The 18625-nt window shown below is 47.8% G+C and overlaps 2 protein-coding genes across 5 annotated transcripts in view; both read right to left on the bottom strand.

Moving 5' to 3' along the window:
- Positions 1–613: 613 nt before the first annotated feature.
- On the bottom strand, positions 614–10751 carry ALKBH3 (alkB homolog 3, alpha-ketoglutarate dependent dioxygenase). Of its 3 annotated transcripts, none has more exons than XM_072118997.1 (10): positions 10672–10751; positions 7936–8043; positions 6801–6895; positions 6585–6619; positions 5188–5235; positions 4413–4516; positions 4179–4267; positions 3839–4048; positions 1942–2040; positions 614–864 (listed from the first exon to the last, which is right to left on the bottom strand). In XM_072118997.1, exons 2-10 carry the CDS (start codon positions 8006–8008, stop codon positions 766–768), a joined length of 852 nt encoding a protein of 283 aa, XP_071975098.1. In that variant the 5' UTR covers positions 8009–8043; positions 10672–10751; the 3' UTR covers positions 614–765. The 3 variants fall into 3 exon arrangements, with proteins under 3 accessions (XP_071975098.1, XP_071975099.1, XP_071975101.1); XM_072118998.1 differs by lacking the exon at positions 10672–10751 and adding an exon at positions 10515–10665; XM_072119000.1 differs by lacking the exon at positions 10672–10751 and adding an exon at positions 9786–9809.
- A 2830-nt stretch (positions 10752–13581) lies between these two features.
- HSD17B12 (hydroxysteroid 17-beta dehydrogenase 12) overlaps positions 13582–18625 on the bottom strand; it is a 47970-nt gene continuing 42926 nt past the window's right edge. For both annotated transcript variants that reach the window (XM_072118996.1, XM_072118995.1), the window contains exons 8-11: positions 16353–16434; positions 16044–16109; positions 14745–14894; positions 13582–14568 (exon numbers count right to left, since the gene is read on the bottom strand). In XM_072118996.1, coding sequence (XP_071975097.1) covers positions 14461–14568; positions 14745–14894; positions 16044–16109; positions 16353–16434 — 406 coding nt within the window. In that variant the 3' untranslated portion in view covers positions 13582–14460. The remainder of the gene's footprint in view (positions 14569–14744; positions 14895–16043; positions 16110–16352; positions 16435–18625) is intronic.

Raw genomic sequence — 18625 nt, 5'->3', positions numbered from 1 at the left:
AGTACAGGATAAGTAATGTCATGTATGTACACAGTGACTGCACCAGCAGCAGAATAGTGTGTGCAGCTCTGGGGTATAATACAGGATGTAACTCAGGATCAGTACAGGATAAGTAATGTCATGTATGTACACAGTGACTGCACCAGCAGCAGAATAGTGAGTGCAGCTCTGGGGTATAATACAGGATGTAACTCAGGATCAGTACAGGATAAGTAATGTCATGTATGTACACAGTGACTGCACCAGCAGCAGAATAGTGAGTGCAGCTCTGGGGTATAATACAGGATGTAACTCAGGATCAGTACAGGATAAGTAATGTCATGTATGTACACAGTGACTGCACCAGCAGCAGAATAGTGAGTGCAGCTCTGGAGTATAATACAGGATGTAACTCAGGATCAGTACAGGATAAGTAATGTCATGTATGTACACAGTGACTGCACCAGCAGCAGAATAGTGAGTGCAGCTCTGGAGTATAATACAGGAGGTAACTCAGGGTCAGTACAGGATAAGTAATGTCATGTATGTACACAGTGACTGCACCAGCAGCAGAATAGTGAGTGCAGCTCTGGAGTATAATACAGGATGTAACTCAGGATCAGTACAGGATAAGTAATGTCAGGTGAGATATATTATACACTTCATATCATACAATAGTTCTTTCCCCATATTTTGGGTTAATATTGAGTAGAGGTAAAACCAGAATCACTAGAACTGATGTGAGTAGTTGGAGAACACTGGGGCTTCTCCCTACTCCCCATGCGCTCAGTAACCTGCAGGGGGCGGCCTCTCCTCTGGGCACATGGTCCTGAATGTCAGGTTGATCCGGGGTCGTCGGTCGTGATATTCTTTTGGCACCCGATGCTGGAATGAAAACACAAGAGATGAAAGAACAACAACCATAAAAGGGTTAATAATATAGAAGAAATCCATCAATAGATCTTAAATATTTAGTTTCTATCCAACACCCAGAGCCCCCACAGAGCAGACGTTCTCAGCAGCTGAATATATCAGGATGCAGACAGCGCCGCTCTCCGTGCAGTGGCAGAACCGAGTCACTGCAGCTTAAAATAAATAGGATCTACAGTAAACTGGTTCCAGTCTAAGAACATGTGATCGCTGGGGCTGCTGGGTGTTATCTTGGAGATCCCGTTTAAAGGGAACCTGTCGCCAGCTTAACCCCAAAAAACTCCCAGCCCCCTCATGTAGGGGATGAAATGTCCTTTCTTTAATTCCTTCTTTTATGCGACGTCTCGCCCACCTACCTATGAAATAATCTCCTCGAATGCCACTGACATGAGCAGAGAAGAGTCAAGTTTAGAGGCTGCAGGGGGACTTCAGAGTCATCTGACAATGAGCAGAGAAGAGTCAACTTTCCATGAGATGAGTCAAGTTTAGAGGCTGCAGGGGGACTTCAGCTATATTCACTTCTATAGCTGGTCTCATATTAGAAAAAAATACGAATCTCATCTTTTGGTTCTGTGATCTACAGAACCAGAGATACAGGCAGGAAGTGGACCTTTATCTGTAGCTACATTACCTACTTGTATCTGGTTCTGAAGCTCCAAGAACCACAAGCCTGGTGCCATCTGAAAAGTGAGAGTCTTATCCTTACTATGACGCCAGCAGCAGGTTTCCAGGTGCAATAGAAGGAAGGTCTGAAGTGACTCTACCCCTGCAGCCTCTAAACATGACTCATCTCAGGTAAAATCTGACTCTTCTCTGCTCATTGTCAGATGACTGTGGAGATTTATTGAGTGATATTTCACAGAAAAGAGGAAATTCCAGAAAGGACATTTCCTCCTCTACCTGAGGGGGGTTGTAGTTTCATGGGACCAGTCACTAGATGTTAACCCCTTCATGACCAGGGTTCATGTAGTATGGCAACCTGTGGTGGACAAATGCAATGACCCCCCCCCCCCCCCGCGGCCCCCTCCTCACCTGCCAGTCTTCTTGTGTGGCCCCCTCCATCAGCAGCAGGGTACCATGATCCAGGGGGACATGCACGCGCTCTACATACGTGTAATCTCCGTGCTCCTCCTGTGCAGCGAGTGGTGAACATGTAAAATACAAAGATTCGATTTTTGTCATCCACCATCTCTGCTTGTTGTCAGCGAATTATTCAAATCCAGAGGCTGAAAAAACCAGGACCCAATAGCAGACACAGCTACAACTGTATCCAGTATAAATCCAAGGAGTAGCGGATACATACAACCTGTGGACGTGGCCATTCACTGACAGCAAGCAAAGACAAACGGCAGAAATGTGTTAATAATGCACAAAACAAAATTCTGTAACTAATGATCCCATATCCATCTACCTACTGCTCTACCTGACCCATATATATCCATCCCATATCCCTCCATCCCATATCCATCCATCCCGACATTCCATATCCCTCCATCCAATATCCATCCCATACCTCCCCCCCTGTGCCGCTCTGGCTGTGTACTTTCAGTCTGGCGCCTCTCTCCCAGCACATGATAATGATGCCGCTCCTGGCAGTCATTGTCACGGATCTGCTGCTGTGAGTAGGCGGCGGCAGTGACTTGTGCACAGACTGTAAGTGGGAACATGAATGGTGTTTGGATGGGTGACATCTCCCGTTTCCCCTCCCCCGGAGCCTCATTCATCCTGTGACATTACCGCTGGCGTCCTGCGGTGGAGACGCGGTGACATCACATCTGATGTAACACAAAATAATCACTAATTAAAGGGATGTAATGAAGTGAGAAGTGAAGTGGAGGGGCCCTGGGGGCTGTACTATATACTGTTACTATAAGATCTCTGTTTGTTGTCAGCCAAAAAGACATTTGCTGCTCATCTTAAAGAACCCACACAGACTGCAGCCAGTGTGTTATATATTGTCCATGGAGAGATGTGTAATCATACTTTTGTGTAAGAGGTTAGTAGCAGCAGGACTGTGATATATGGATTTATATTCCAAAACTGTAGATTCTGGGATAGCATATCCTCACACTGCTGTGCTCACTGCCCTAAATTGCTCCACACCCCCTCCCCTCACAAGGGAGGCTTCTACAGCAGTTATTCAGAGTAGAGGGGTAGGGCAGTAGATCAATTCAATGCCAAGAGATAAGAGCACAGCAGGGTTAGGACACCCCCCCAGTGCAATCCTGGATTACATATTAATAAATTCACAGTCCTGCTGCTACTAACCACATACACAAAGGTCTGATTACACATCTCTCCAGGGACAATACATAACACTGGCTGCAGAGAGCACAGAGCACAGCAGTGTGAGGTCTGATTACACATCTATCCAGGGACAATACATAACACTGGCTGCAGAGAGCACGGAGCACAGCAGTGTGAGGTCTGATTACACGTCTCTCCAGGGACAGTACATAACACTGGCTGCAGAGAGCACAGAGCACAGCAGTGTGAGGTCTGATTACACATCTCTCCAGGGACAATACATAACACTGGCTGCAGAGAGCACAGAGCACAGCAGTGTGAGGTCTGATTACACATCTATCCAGGGACAATACATAACACTGGCTGCAGAGAGCACGGAGCACAGCAGTGTGAGGTCTGATTACACGTCTCTCCAGGGACAGTACATAACACTGGCTGCAGAGAGCACAGAGCACAGCAGTGTGAGGTCTGATTACACATCTCTCCAGGGACAATACATAACACTGGCTGCAGAGAGCACAGAGCACAGCAGTGTGAGGTCTGATTACACGTCTCACCAGGGACAATACATAACACTGGCTGCAGAGAGCATAGAGCACAGCAGTGTGAGGACACGCCCGATTGATGGGTTACTGCCCTGGTATGGGGTGGGCATGGAGGCCTCTGCTGCCCCTTCACTTACAGGTGGGGGTTTCTTCCTCATCTGGAACACACGGGTCTCCCCAAAGCTCAAGGAGGCGATGACGGGGTTGTGTCCAAGGTCGGGCTCGTCATCGCTGTGCCAGTCTATGCTGTCCTTGTCGTGTCTGTACAGGTTGCAGAGCAGGGAGTTGAAGGTGTAGCCGGTCACCTCCTCTATGCGATCCCTCAGCATGGTCAGCAGGGGGTGCCACTGCCACGGGAAACACAGGGGGGGGGGGGGGTATAAAAGGGGGACTCCAGCAAACACGTCAACTTCTACAGCTCTCATCGGAGCCTGATACATTGTAACGAGCGCTGCAGCTGTAGCAATTTGGACTCACATGAGGATTGGGCTGCAGCGTGGAGCGGGAGTAGGTGTAGGGGACCTCTCCGTACCAGCAGGTGAGACGCGGCTCCTGGTAAGGACCATCTGTGACCAGATGAACGCAGAAAAAAAAAACGGAGGTTAAGATTATGGCAGTGCAGGGGTTAACGGCCGCCACTGGACGAATATCACAGTCTTCCGTCGCCCTCTGCTGGCGGGTTTTGGGTACGACGTCCCTATAGGAGATTACCTGGACCTACGTTGGTTTTCTGCCTCCAGGGGAGTTCTCTGTGTAGTTGTTCGAACATCCAGTCCGATTCTCTGGGCTCAACGAAGCGGAGGAAGAGTCTGAGCCTGCACAGGAGGACACGGTTAGGGGGTTCAGGGGCTGGGGTCCCCCAAAAGAGACACACAACACTGTATACTCCACCTTATTAAAGGGATTGGGCTGCCATAGACACTTTTTATGAGTATTCTTGTAGAGCTGCGCGGACCTGATGGTTGGGTTTGGCGTCCGGGTTCGGCCGCCTGACCCGGAAATATTAGTGGAATGGCAGCTGATCAGCCAATCCGGCAAAAGGACCCCCCTAGGAACTAGTGATGACTATGATTGGCCAGGGGGTGCCCCCCTGTCCAATCAGGACTAGTTGCTAGAGGTATCAATTTGCCAGATTAGCTGTTCAGCTACCATTCTGGTTATAGGGCCAAACCCGAAACTGACCATCGGGTCCGCTCATCTCTAACTGCTGTTGTACCGCAGGGACCCCCAATGATCAGTAGATCAAAAATCCCTCAAAGACCCCAATAATTGTTCTGACTGCTGGGGGGGTCATAGAGACCAGGCACTTATCCCCTATATTCTGTGGGGATATTGTTGCACAACCCCTTTAAGTCACCATAGATAAAGGGGTTCAGGCTCCTAATATCGGCACAGGGTAACATCAAGTATTTGTAAGGGGCAAAACTTCACTCCATTGTGTGCCATATGTCACCCTCCCCTGCTAGAGCCTTCATGAGGAACTTACCTGGACACCCCGGATGGAGACGTACTGATCTCATAGGTGCCGTCCTTCCTGGGAACAAAAAATATTCTAAATTAAAACTCAAATAACCTGCGTAAAAAATCCTTCATTCACATATTAAAGGTTCCCTGTACACGAGGAAGGAGCTGCCCGTAGTGGGCACATCGTAGTAGGACATGGAAGCTTTTCTCTTTGTTACCTTTAATCAGGGTACAAGCCCTTAAAGATTCTCGGATCTGAAATCCAGAAAAGTTACAGGACAGCAATAACATGAGATATGGGGCGATGCTACAATGTAGAGTCATGTAAAATCTTACAGAACTATCACATGACCCCCCCACTTATCACCACAACAGGGTCCTGCTCCCCGATATCAATACTGCTGGAAGTTAAAGGGGTTGACCACTAGTAAGAAACTTTACCACGGTGGCCCTTTTAGGGTCTTAAGAAACTTTGCCAGGTTCTTATTAGTGGTCAACCCCTTTTAAAGGAAATCTACCATCAAAATCCATCATCATAAACCTGGGGCACTTGCTCATAGATCCAGGCACCAGGACTGTGGTAATCTTCTTATATATGTTCCTTCTATAATCAACTTTCATATACTAATGAGTCAGAAGGGCTCCTAGGGGTGTTACCAGAGCCCCTGCATGCTGTAGCTTCAAAGGCTGTTACCCTGTCTCCTCTCCCCCTGCTCCCTCAGCAATTCCCCTCTTCCTCTGCCTGATGTAACCCCACACAATGGGAGGGGGAAGTAATCAAATACAGTGTAACAGCCTGTGAAGTTACAGCATGGAGGGGCTCTGGTAAGACTCCCCCACCCCCCAGCCATTAGTTAGAAGGAAGGAGGTCATAGATAACAAATATAAGAAGTCACCATACCTTGATCCCTAATAATAATGTAAAATTATTATAATATATAAATATAAAATATTACTAAAAGTAATGTCCCTGATTTATTATGATGGATTTTGATAGATTTCCTTCAAGTAGACACCCTGCCGCTCCATTCACTGTCTGGCGCGACACATGCTCAACTAGTAGCTGCATTCTTTGTCTATGGAGTTGCCGGCTGTACTTTGCCATGTTGGCAGTGCCATAGAGAATGCATAGAGCAGCTGGGTGCACGGCCATAGCTGGGTGCACGGCCATAGCTGGGTGCACGGCCATAGCTGGGTGCACGGCCATAGCTGGGTGCACGGCCATAGCTGGGTGCACGGCCATAGCTGGGTGCATAGCCATAGCTGGGTGCGGCTCATTCATACATGACCCATTGCTGGGGGACACGATTAGTAGCAGCTTTCCAGACCACCTCTCCATCTGCCCAGCTGTAAGGCCGGGGCCCATATCCTGTGTATGTGATCCATGTCATGGTACAAGAGACTGTAAAATCTACTCACTCGATGATGCGGGGATCCGGGACTCTACGATTCACCTAAAACGAAAAAAAATCATTACAAAGTATATCAATGATAGTCATAGACACACAGGACACCCCTGTATGATCCTAGATGTGGTATACGAAATCTGTCGCAGATCCCTATTACTACCCTATTATACAGGGTCCTTACTTCCGCCATAGATAGGGACCAGGCTCTAGTACAGGGAGCACTTACCTCTGCCGGTTCTTTATATACAAACTGCTTCTCCGGGACCACCTGCTCTCCCCCCCAGCGCTGCGGCTTCGCTGCCGTAAGGACGGGCCGAGGTGCTGGAGGAAAGATAACATTGAGAAGTAATACAGGAGACCTACAGGCAGCCATCGCAAAGGCTCATCTATCACATGCCTTTAATGAAAATTTAAAGGGATTTTTTTCTTGATTTAAAGGAAATTTACCATCCTGATAAACCACTTACTTATAGATCCAAATACTGTGACTATGGTGATCTTCTTATATTTGTTGGCCTCCTTCCTTCTAAAATCGACTTTTATAATTATGCTAATTAGCCACAAGGGCATTACCAAATCTCCTCCGTTCTGTAACTTCATTGGCTGTTACAATGAGCAGAGCAACTCTCACATCCTCACTGAATAGCAGTTTCCAATACACTTTCTGTTGTGCAGCTCCCACCAACATTTTCAAGATCTCTGCTTGTTGTCAGTGAAATGAAAGATTCTTGGTCACACCCAGAAGTTGAAAACCTGTATTGACCCAATACTAGTCCAACTATATGCAATCTATATGTATCCTCTGCATCTTAGATACATCACCTATCTCTGCCCTAGTGGCAGTTTGTTACAATGTATCAGTCAGGAGTTCATACCGATACATTGGCTTCTATGAGACTTTTCCTAGCATTCCATACACATTACACAAGTTCTGATTGGCCCGGCTCTCTCCTCTCTTTATTAAGAACACATGCATGCTCATCCAAACCCAATGTGCCCATTTACAGAGGCTGAAGGGTTCCAAGCCATGGCTGTCAACCCAATAAGGCTGCAATCTAATAGATCTAAATTTCTGTACGGAGCTGCAGACAATGTTAAACCTATATGAGAATATTAGAATTATCCTAGTATTAAAGGAGTCCTACCGTCCACATACCTACAAATCATCCTCTATGGCAAGCAATTTGACATTGATTTCCACCAAAATTTCTAATATTATTCAATTCTTCAAACTCTGGACAACTAGCTCCCCCTACAGGTCACAATGGTTACTACAAACTCAAAGTATAAAGTTTGAGATCCTTAGTCATCATAAAATTTTTGTCAATATTTCTATATTCCCTTCTGTCAATTCTTCTTACCAGGATGGGAAGCAGTTTTAGAAGGTCCTGCCCACGCTCCCTGCACTCGTGCCCTGCGCCTCTTGTCATCCATCCTCCTGATCTTTGACGTCGGTTCTCATCAGTGATCTGCAGGAAGGTTCAATAAGATCAGTATTGCCGGATCAATAAATGGAGAAAATAATCAGATAATAAAGCTACACAGCTCCAGGGCCAAGCGCTATGGAGTATTTCAGAAAACACTGGACTATGCAGGAAAGTTACATTTGTGCCATAGGGGGATGTGGCGATAGTGGCACCTACAACCCACCCAATGATGGCGGCGGCACCTACCCCCACGCAATAGCTAATTAGCTGTAACCAAACCACCCCTTGACAAAGTTCAATTGACCATAACATGTGTCGGAGCGGGTGCTGGGCCCGTGGTTGGAGTTGTAGGTATATACCTACAGTACACCCAACAGACGACCCCTAGTTACAAACGGACCTCTGGATGTTGGTAATTTTTTGCCTGGGGTTACAATTATAAAGTATACAGTTCCAACTTACGTACAAGATAGGTTCTGCAGGTTTGTTCTTAAGTTGAATTTGTATGTAACTCAGGACTGTCTGTACTGTGATATATTATTAGCTTTATGGATTATGACTGCCCTGGGCTGTATGGATATTATAATTAATAAATAATAAAATAATTCCTTTATTTATAAAACGCACACGGATTACTCAGCGCTGCACAGAGCTTGCCCCTACCAGTCTGGAATCACTTCCTACATCTGCTACTAGATTTAGCTTCTTGGTGAATGGAGGACACGTCCCTTCTGCTGATTTCAATCTGTGGTTTCAGGACCTTTGCAGGGCCTTCAAAGGTCCTGAAATGGCTCTTGTGTACATGTGTATTGAGAGCAGGAACAGATGTACAAGGATTTCATGGGTGAAGATCCTTCTCAGTATAAAATTTGGTGTGTGGTTTGGGTGTCCATGAGCCCTGTAGAAGGCTACTGTCCAAACCTACTGGTTTGTGAGAATCAGAACGTCATGTTTGGCACTAGTAGAGGAGGGAGAGGTGAATAATCCACATTGTCTGAATGATGACTAATGCTTTGAGGGATGAAACATAAAGGTCGTAGGTCCGGAGGCTCTTAAATTTGGCGTATAGAGTAAGAAATTGCGGGTTTGTCATCCATTGGTCAAGATTTAGATCAGGTTTCACCTCAATGCTGAGGATTTATGATCCACGGGTGCCAATTTTCAGCACAATGCCGCGATATACTGATATATATGTGTATATTCTCATCTATTTGTGTGAACATAGCCCAACTGCAAAGGATGTGCAACACCCCTGCCGATACAAGGCAGAGGGGTTGTTGTGAATACGTCCCAATATGTAGCTTGCAACCTGTGTGGAGTCTGATCAACCCCACAGCAGGTCACTACACAACACGGGGAACACTGCAGCGGTAGATCCTGCCTGGCAAAGCAGGAGTTAAGTGTTTAATGTGATGTCATTCTATCAGCCAATCACAGCTGTTATTGTATTGTAAGCTGGGATGTAATTGGAGGAGTAACCACCACCTGACCAGGAGTTGGAGTGAAGTGAGTCTGACAGGAGTCAGTCAGAAGAAGACTGGAGGTAATCCAGTCAGGTTAGAATGACAAGAACAGTTAGACTAGAGATCAGAGTGAATCTAGTCAGTCTCTAAGTGAGACTAGTTAGTCAGACTAGTACAGTTAGACTAGTGAGGAGAGACAGAGTGCAGTCAGTCATTAGTCCAGTCTGACAAGAGTCAGTCAGAAAGACTAGTCAGTCAGACCAAGCAGTGAGACAATAGAGCTCTGAGGAGTTTAGTGAGAGGAAAGGGGTATCATCCTACCTTCAAGGGTGATATCTGAAGTAACCCAGGACAAGCTGAAGCATCCTACTAGGACACAGCTACCTCCCAGCCTGCCCTTGCATCCAGGCTGGCGCTCTACATCCTGTGGTTCCCTCTCCAAGTGCATCCCCAACCTGTTACAATTGTTAAGATTCGTTGGACACGTTATCCACTGTTCCTGTTGGTTCCAATCAAGAACTGTAAGTTGTTTTTGTTCAACCTCTGCCTCCGTCTGGTCCCTGCTACTACGGCTGTCACCATCACGGGCACCCTGTCCACTACACAGAGACTCATACTCCAGACCGCAAAGGGTTGCCCCAGGGAGATCCGCTATAGCAGCCTCTCCCTCATCATTTCTTGCCAACACCACCCTGCTGGAGACCTGCCAGGCTGTAGGACAGCCCTCCGGTTCCCCATACCAAGCACCGTGACACTAGCGTGCCTAGGCCGCAACCACTCAGGTACTGCGGGCCCCGGCTGACTCCAGGCCCCGGTGGGAGATGTTGCACATGTGTAAACTCTGGGCCATAAGATCCATACAGAAAGAATGAGTTACAGTAACATCCACCTTGTCAAAGCTAAAACTTCCCTATACTAAAACATGTTGTAGATATAAACTAGAAATGAAATACTATAAACAGTAAAGCGATATGCACCGGCTTCCACTGACAACCAATCAGATTGTAGCTCTCATTCTGGAAAGGTTCGATGGAATAAGAAAGCTGCTACCTGACTGGTTGCTTTCTGCTGTCTCTGTGCACAACGGCGCCTCGTCAGTCCAAAGTGACAAGAGCAGAACAGTCACTCTGCTGTCATGGTTGTCACACAATGGTTTACACATAAAGTTATAGAGAACCCGAAAACTGTGCGTTCCAGCGGCTCTCACCTGCCATTGCACGCTACTTCCGTTTCCGGTGTTACACTCAAATATCGCCGTCTTCCACAGAGTTCCCGCAGAAAGGTTCCGCCTCATTATGAAGGCGTTTTAACCCCTTCTGTCTTACTTTATATGAGTAAACTAGGGGGAGGATGAAAGATGCAGCACAGCAATTATTATATTATTTAATATTTTATTCCAAATTGTCCTAATTGGCCATATTCTTCTTTTTCTTTACTTTCCTGCAGTGTTTTATTCTTCTTATTCTTCCTTGCAGTCTTGCCCCCATATTTGCATCTAATGTGAATTTATTTAGCTACTTTTTGAGATCATATATTGATATATATGGCGTTTCCCATAACGTAATGAGGCCCAGCGGTTGCGTAACATATTGACCCATAGAATTGATTGTTTATTAGTTTAATAATAATGATCCCTTTATGTATATATCGCACACAGATTACTCAGCGCTGCACAGAGTTTTGCCGAATCTGTCTCTGTCCCCAATGGGGCTCCCAATCTTATCAGCCTACCAGTATGTTTTGGAGTGTGGGAGGAATAGGGTGCGTTTTACTGCCTTTTCGGCTAAGGCAGGCGCCAATACTTCAAAAGAAATACCAAACAGATTAGGAATATGTCTGGTTTGGTTATATTTTTGGAATAAATTTAGCGCCACATGTGCAGTCTGAGAATAAGAAGTTATTAGTGATGGAAATTCCAGCTCTTCTTAATGAGCTGGATCATTAGGCTCTGCTTAGCAAAAAGAGCCGGCTTATCTGGCTCCTTAATGGCTCCTTATTACATGTATAATAGGGAGCCGCAGGCCAGTCAGTCACCCCTCTCCACATGACTTTTAACCCGATTTTATCAGGTTAAAGGAGGGGTGGTGAGCCACTCGGAGGCAGGGTTAGGGGAGGCATCGGCTCACTGCAGGGTGCCGGCTCGTTCGTGAACAATCCATCACCAAGAGTTATCCGATTCAGTACACAAGGTCTGCAGAGACTACAACCTGCTGCTGCTGTCTCCCCTGAGAGCTTCCCCTCCATCAGGTCTACAGCTTTGTCCAAAGCCATTGAATGTGGGCTGTGAGCTTGTACCAGACTGCATCCAGCCACCAGGTGCTACCTTGGACCCGGCAGGTAGGACCACTACCTCTACTGTGCTGAAGTCTTAAAATAAATAGACTGTGCCTGATGTTCTCCCTCTTGTCTCCACATCTGATCCCTGACTACTGCTAGGATCACAGGATCCCTTCATCACACATACACCAGGGTGAAACCTCCATCATACTGCAGCCTCCCCCTCTTCTTGCAACCCCCTCCACCGGCCATTCACCTGGACCAGTCCTGGGCTATCCTGCGCTTCAGCCAGCCACTCATGTACCAGGGGAATTCAGCTGCCCCCCACTCTAAAAGGTCAGGCCCCTGGTGGGAGGACGTTCTATATGCCCTGCAAATAATAATAATCTTCATTTCTATAGCGCAATCATATTCCGTAGCGCTTGAGATTTATAATAGGTTGTGCCATAATAGACATGATCCAAGGCTATGGGTCTGATGGCTGGGGGTCCAACCACTGAGGATCCCATCAATTAGGAGAAGTTCCCCATAGTGAATAGAGCAGCAATCATATGACCTGGTCTCCATTTACTTACATGGGATCCATCCATAGAAGTGAAGGAAGAGCAGGATCTGGATCTGTGCTCCATTCGCTATAGGGAACCCTATTTTCCCAATCTCTGGGGTTCCAGTGGTCAGACCCCCAATGATCAGACACATCCCCTGTTCTGTTTACTACGGTGGTGTAGGACAGGGAAAACATCAAAAAAAGAGATGCTCCTCACTGTACGGCCATTGTGTGGTGGGGAAGGTGAGGACACACCTGGTCCCAGGTTTCTTAGGTTCCCATAAGGTGGAGACCAGTACCATAGACAACACGTTATAGTTGGGGCCTGGTACAGATTCTGCATTGGGGCCCAACAGCTCCAGGTTACACCTCTGTACAGTAGAGTCAAGACAAAAGGACGGAGGTTTTGATGAATCTACGGTCTCAGACAAAAATAAGAAAACTACAAATCGGCTTAAACAGTGTAGAGAATTCTTGTACCTGAATCCTTTATGGAGGAGGAAACATTGTGAAGAAAAGGTTAGATCTTGAGGTTAAAGTTCACTTAGTGTAAATCTAACAAACAAAATCAATCCTGATAAACCAGGGACATTAAATCCAGGCACCGAGTGGTATCTTCTTATTCTTGGTATCCATGGTCTACTTTCTAAAATCAACTATTATAATTATGCTAATGAGCCAGAAAGGTTCTAGGGGAGTTACCAGAGCCCCTCCATGCTCTTACAATGCGCAGAGCAGGACTCACCTCCCCTTTTTCTTCCTGCTGCTGCTGCTGGAGGGAGAGAGCAGGGGCTTGGGTGAGACATGTTATGCTCATTGTAACAGCCGATGAATCTGTAGCACTGAGGGGCACTGGCAAAGCCCTGGGAGCCCTTCAGGCTCCTTAGCATAATCATAAAAGTTAATTTTAGAAGAAAGGAGGCCATGGATAAGAAATATAAGTTACCACAGTCCCGGTGCCTGGATCTATGAGTAATGTCCCTGGTTTATCAGGATGGATAGTCATAGACTCGCATTTACTTGAAGGAAATCTACTGTCTGATCCAAATCCTGCTGGTTGTCAGTGAATGGAAAGATTCTGGTGTACAGACCATGATGTCTCGTCCATGTTCTCCATTACTAGGCGATCTCTGCGGGGTCACAGGTGATAACCCGCCACTGATGTATACATCACATAGTGCACACAACATATTGCCTCAAATTAACTTTATTAGTATAAAAGATAAACAAACAATCTCCCCCAAATCTTTACAAACATCATGAAAACACATCCTAGGTATGACTTTTGTTTACACAGTTTTTGCCGCCCCAAATGTGGCGCAACCGTAGCTCCTTCTGCCCCTTTAAAGATGGGGGAAGACCAGAATAGAGGAAATTTTTAAAACCTTTTTTTAATTTTTTAAAGGGCTCAGAATCTGGTTGCTCTATGGGACCAGTATGAGAAATATCCCCTTCAAAGTCAGTGCAACAAAGTTTCAGTCCCCTGGTCTGGGACCTACTCTTAGACTGGTATATCCCAGTCCCCCATCGGTTATAGAACTACAACCCTCAACATGCAGATGTGTAAAAATGCAGCCAAAAAATCCATTAAAGCTGATCTAAATGTGAATAACACTGAGGGACAACCGCCCCTTTATATACAAAGGTACCAAATAGTAGATCTAGGCTGCGGTGCAAGGGGAGGAAGCTGCACTTTTTGGTTTTACAAGCAGAACACAACCTGGGCCTAGAGGTGAATAGAAGGTCATCCACCCCATTCACATGGATTACAGTGTGACCTGACGTAGGCCCAGACTAGGTCACACGATGGATGAGATGAGGCTTTTGCCTAAGGTCGTACCTCGAAATATTAGGGGACGGGAAGGGGGGATTGCATGACAGCAATAACCTATGACCTGCTGTGTATAAAGTTTATTTAAAGGGTCTAGATGAATGTCAAAGGCATAGGGTGAACATCTATAGGTGAGTAGATATTATTGTTAATCTCAAAACTTCATTTATTAGTGTCTAAAAGGGGTTGAGATTAACCCTGCGGCCCCCGATCTATGGAAACAGAGAGCGCTATTAAAACAGTGTAAAGAAGCAGCAGAGGTAAATCATGGGCTCTAATCGAAGGGTCTTTGTGTTACATTCCGTCATCTAAAAGACCTGGAGATTCTTCTAGAGTTGATCCTAGTTCTTCTTTGCTCTCTTCAGGAAGCGAGCGCGGAGGCCTTTGTTCACGTTCATGGCGAGCTTCATAGAGAGGCAGTTTGGGAGCAGCGATCCGGTGACCCAGCCCTAGAGGGGGAGAGGAACAGAACCATAGTCACAGTATACTACACGAGTTGGACATTCCCTTTAAGGCTCTAGCTGGTATAAACGTAGCTTTACCCGTGTATCAAAGTACTGCAGGACGGTCCAGACCCAAACAGATCACTACAATGAACTGGACTGAACTGTGCAGTATCACTCACCATGAGGGCATGGGGTAGGTAGCCATTGGTCCGGGTCTGTAAGCCGACAGTATTCAGTGCCGACCTCACGTAGGCTTCTGGGCTCGGCTTGTCCCAAGTCGGTTTGCGGACTTTGCTGAGTTTGGTGGCCACAAAGAAAGGTAGAACGCTCTGGAGACGGGAGATATACACAGAGGTAACGTCATGAATGGGCACGGGTGCTGCGTAAATTCATTGAACACCTAATACGACCCAGAACAATAAATATTCTACGCCGTACTATGATCTCTCCTCACATCCGTCCGTATTGTCTGTACTTATGATGGATTATTACCAGATCTTTACCGCATTACACCGCCATACAAGTTGTTGCTATGACACGCTGCGGCCACTAGATGGCAGCATAAGGCAGTGCTAATCCAGGATGCAGCAGTCACATCTATAGGGGGATTCCGCTCTCCTCGTCCCCTGATGTGCAAAGGAACCATTATATCCTGTGGATGGAGGACGTGGCGCGTCAAATCACTACATCAATTAATGGGATAGGATTTTTGGGCTATTTTTAAGCAAAACTTACCACCTGTGATTTATTTGGCAATTTTCTATAAACCCATTTTAATTCTGTCCGTGGTTGAGACCCCTCAAGACTTCTGCCGCTGCAATCTATTGGTCATTCAGGCCGATTATCAAGTGCATGGATTGCAATTCCCCCTTCATGTGCACAGCTGAGGAGACTGCACCAGATACCTCCCAGCCCCCTACAACCTGTGCAATCATGAGACCCCCCCCCCCCCCAAATCAAAAGGAAGGGACTAGAGTGCATCCAATGCATAGAGCAAAGGGCAGTAAACATGGCAGGCTCCGCCTCCATGGCACTTGTGGTACTAGGGGGTATTAATGTGTCATACAACCTACACCTCTCCTGACAGGTTTTGAGGGGTTGCCCCCCTGAGATGCCTTTTAATGTAAAAACAGACAAAAAAGAGCAAATTGTGATGCTACGTGCAGGTGTGAATAAGACCTAAGGAAATCCCAACTATGGATCATCCAGGGGCAGACATGGATCTTGTATAGAGGGTCCCCTGTATCCCCCCCTCATATTTTATTTTAGCACAGAATAATTTTTTTTCCCCCAAGCTAAGACGATAACATAGAGGAAAAAAACCCCAGAAAACTAAATCAAATTTCCACCAACTAAAAGCTCGGGAGTCGAGGACGTCACACACTCGAGAACGTGATCTCCTTGTTGCCAAGACATCCACTGTTGCCATGGAGACCACACAATAACAAGGATCCTCGGCAGCGACGCACTTCACTCACCTGCACGGTGACGCCCCGACTCTTGTACTCGGCGTGAAGACCCCGCGAGAAGAAATCCACAAAAGCCTGAGCAACAACAAGACAGAAGCATGTATGAGCCCCCAATGTGGCATGACCCCCCTGTAATGCGCAGTGTCACCCCCTCCCTCCCCATAAAATATACCACAGAACTGGAATCCCAGTAATTTCCTATCCCCCCCCCCCCCCCGTCATATGGACACAGGGGGACACTGGGGATGATGGGGGGAGCTGACAAAAACGTAACAGATCCTAATGTGAAACACAAAACGCTGAATGGTCCCGACCCACCTTAGTAGCGGAGTAGACGGTTAGGAGGGGGACGGGGTACATGCCACTGGCCGAGGAGATGTTCAGGATCACACCCTTAGACCTAGAGAGACACAAACATCATTCATCTACTGCAAGCCATTCCTTGTGCAAGCCCTGACCCCGGCCTGTCCATTACTGTGCATGTAACCCACCTGCCCAGACCCCGGCCTGTCTATTACTGTGCATGTAACCCCCCTGCCCGGACCCCGGCCTGTCTATTACTGTGCATGTAACCCCCCTGCCCGGACCCCGGCCTGTCTATTACTGTGCATGTAACCCACCTGCCCTGACACCGGCCTGTCCATTACTGTGCATGTAACCCACCCGCCCTGACCCCGACCTGTCTAATACAGTGCATGTAACCCACCCGCCCTGACCCCGGCCTGTCTAATACAGTGCATGTAACCCACCCGCCCTGCCCCCAGCCTGTCTATGGCTTTGCATGTAACCCACCTGCCCGGACCCCAGCCTGTCTATGGCTTTGCATGTAACCCACCTGCCCTGACCCCGGCCTATCTATTACTGTGCATGTAACCCACCTGCCCCGACCCCGGCCTATCTATTACTGTGCATGTAACTCACCTGCCCTGACCCCGGCCTGTCTATGGCTGTGCGTGTAACCCACCTGCCCTGACCCCGGCCTGTCTATTACTGTGCATGTAACCCACCTGCCCTGACCCCGGCCTGTCCATTACTGTGCATGTAACCCACCTGCCCTGACCCCGGCCTGTCTATTACTGTGCATGTAACTCACCTGCCCTGACCCCGGCCTGTCTATGGCTGTGCGTGTAACCCACCTGCCCTGACCCCGGCCTATCTATTACTGTGCATGTAACCCACCTGCCCTGACCCCGGCCTGTCCATTACTGTGCATGTAACCCACCTGCCCTGACCCCGGCCTGTCCATTACTGTGCATGTAACTCACCTGCCCTGACCCCGGCCTGTCTATGGCTGTGCGTGTAACCCACCTGCCCTGACCCCGGCCTGTCCATTACTGTGCATGTAACCCACCTGCCCTGACCCCGGCCTGTCCATTACTTTGCATGTAACTCACCTGCCCTGACCCCGGCCTGTCTATGGCTGTGCGTGTAACCCACCTGCCCTGACCCCGGCCTGTCTATTACTGTGCATGTAACCCACCCGCCCTGACCCCGGCCTGTCCATTACTGTGCATGTAACCCACCTGCCCTGACCCCGGCCTGTCCATTACTGTGCATGTAACCCACCTGCCCTGACCCCGGCCTGTCCATTACTGTGCATGTAACCCACCTGCCCTGACCCCGGCCTGTCCATTACTGTGCAGGTAACCCACCTGCCCTGACCCCGGCCTGTCTAATACAGTGCATGTAACCCACCCGCCCTGACCCCGGCCTGTCTATTACTGTGCATGTAACCCACCTGCCCTGACCCCGGCCTGTCTATGGCTGTGCGTGTAACCCACCTGCCCTGACCCTGGCCTGTCTATTACTCTGCATGTAATCCCCCTGCCCGGACCCCGGCCTGTCTATTACTGTGCATGTAACCCCCCTGCCCGGACCCCGGCCTGTCTATTACTGTGCATGTAACCCCGCTGCCCGGACCCCGGCCTGTCCAATACTACAAATTTAACCCATCTGCTCTGATCTCTGCTTGTCCACTGCTGTGCATGTAACCCACCTGCCCTGACCCCGGCCTGTCCAACTACATCTTCTGCCTGAGAATTTGCTCTCCTGGTGCCATCTGCTAATATCATCTAGTAATTACCTCAAGTGAAGTCCATCATTTTGAATAAGTGTTTTTTAGGGTGAATTTTAGGAAATCCCTTAGACAATGCTCCTGGTCTAACAAGCTACACAACTGCAGAGTAGTTGTACATTTAAAGGGAACTTGTCAGGAGGTGTCACCATACAGACTGCTGCCAGTGTTAGGTATTGTCCCTGGAGAGATGTATGATCAGACCTTTGTGTAGGTGGTTAGTAGCAGCAGGACTGTATGTCCTTACACTGCTGTGCTCTTAGTTCTCTGGACTGCACCTTCCACTGCTGTAACAAAACTAGAGGAGTCAGCAGAAGGGAGGGACTATGAAAAGGCTCAATCCAGAGAGCACAGAGCACAGCAGTGTAAGGACATACCCCACAGTACACTCCTGTGCTGGGAGGTGGTTTGCAGATCTCGGTTTGATATCCCCCACACATGGCACGGCTGCTCTGTTTACATGCTGCCATCTTTACCATGGCTGAAGCGCTGCAGCCTGACACCAGGTAATCCCGGC

The sequence above is a fragment of the Engystomops pustulosus genome, chromosome 7 (genome assembly GCF_040894005.1).
Source record: "Engystomops pustulosus chromosome 7, aEngPut4.maternal, whole genome shotgun sequence".
NCBI classification, from domain to species: domain Eukaryota; kingdom Metazoa; phylum Chordata; class Amphibia; order Anura; family Leptodactylidae; genus Engystomops; species Engystomops pustulosus.
The sequence above is the reverse complement of the archived record's forward strand: the minus strand, read 5'-3'. Positions and strand labels throughout refer to the sequence as shown.

What these genes read in the sequence shown, in the direction of transcription:
- ALKBH3 (XM_072118997.1), bottom strand. Translation starts at nt 8,008, where the DNA reads ATGGATGACAAGAGGCGCAGGGCACGAGTGCAGGGAGCGTGGGCAGGA. An exon ending in TCTCCATCCGGGGTGTCCAG is followed by an intron (nt 4,517 to 5,187) that starts GTAAGTTCCTCA and finishes CCTCCTGTGCAG; the next exon opens with GCTCAGACTCTTCCTCCGCT. An exon ending in GAAAACCAACGTAGGTCCAG is followed by an intron (nt 4,268 to 4,412) that starts GTAATCTCCTAT and finishes ATCTGGTCACAG; the next exon opens with ATGGTCCTTACCAGGAGCCG.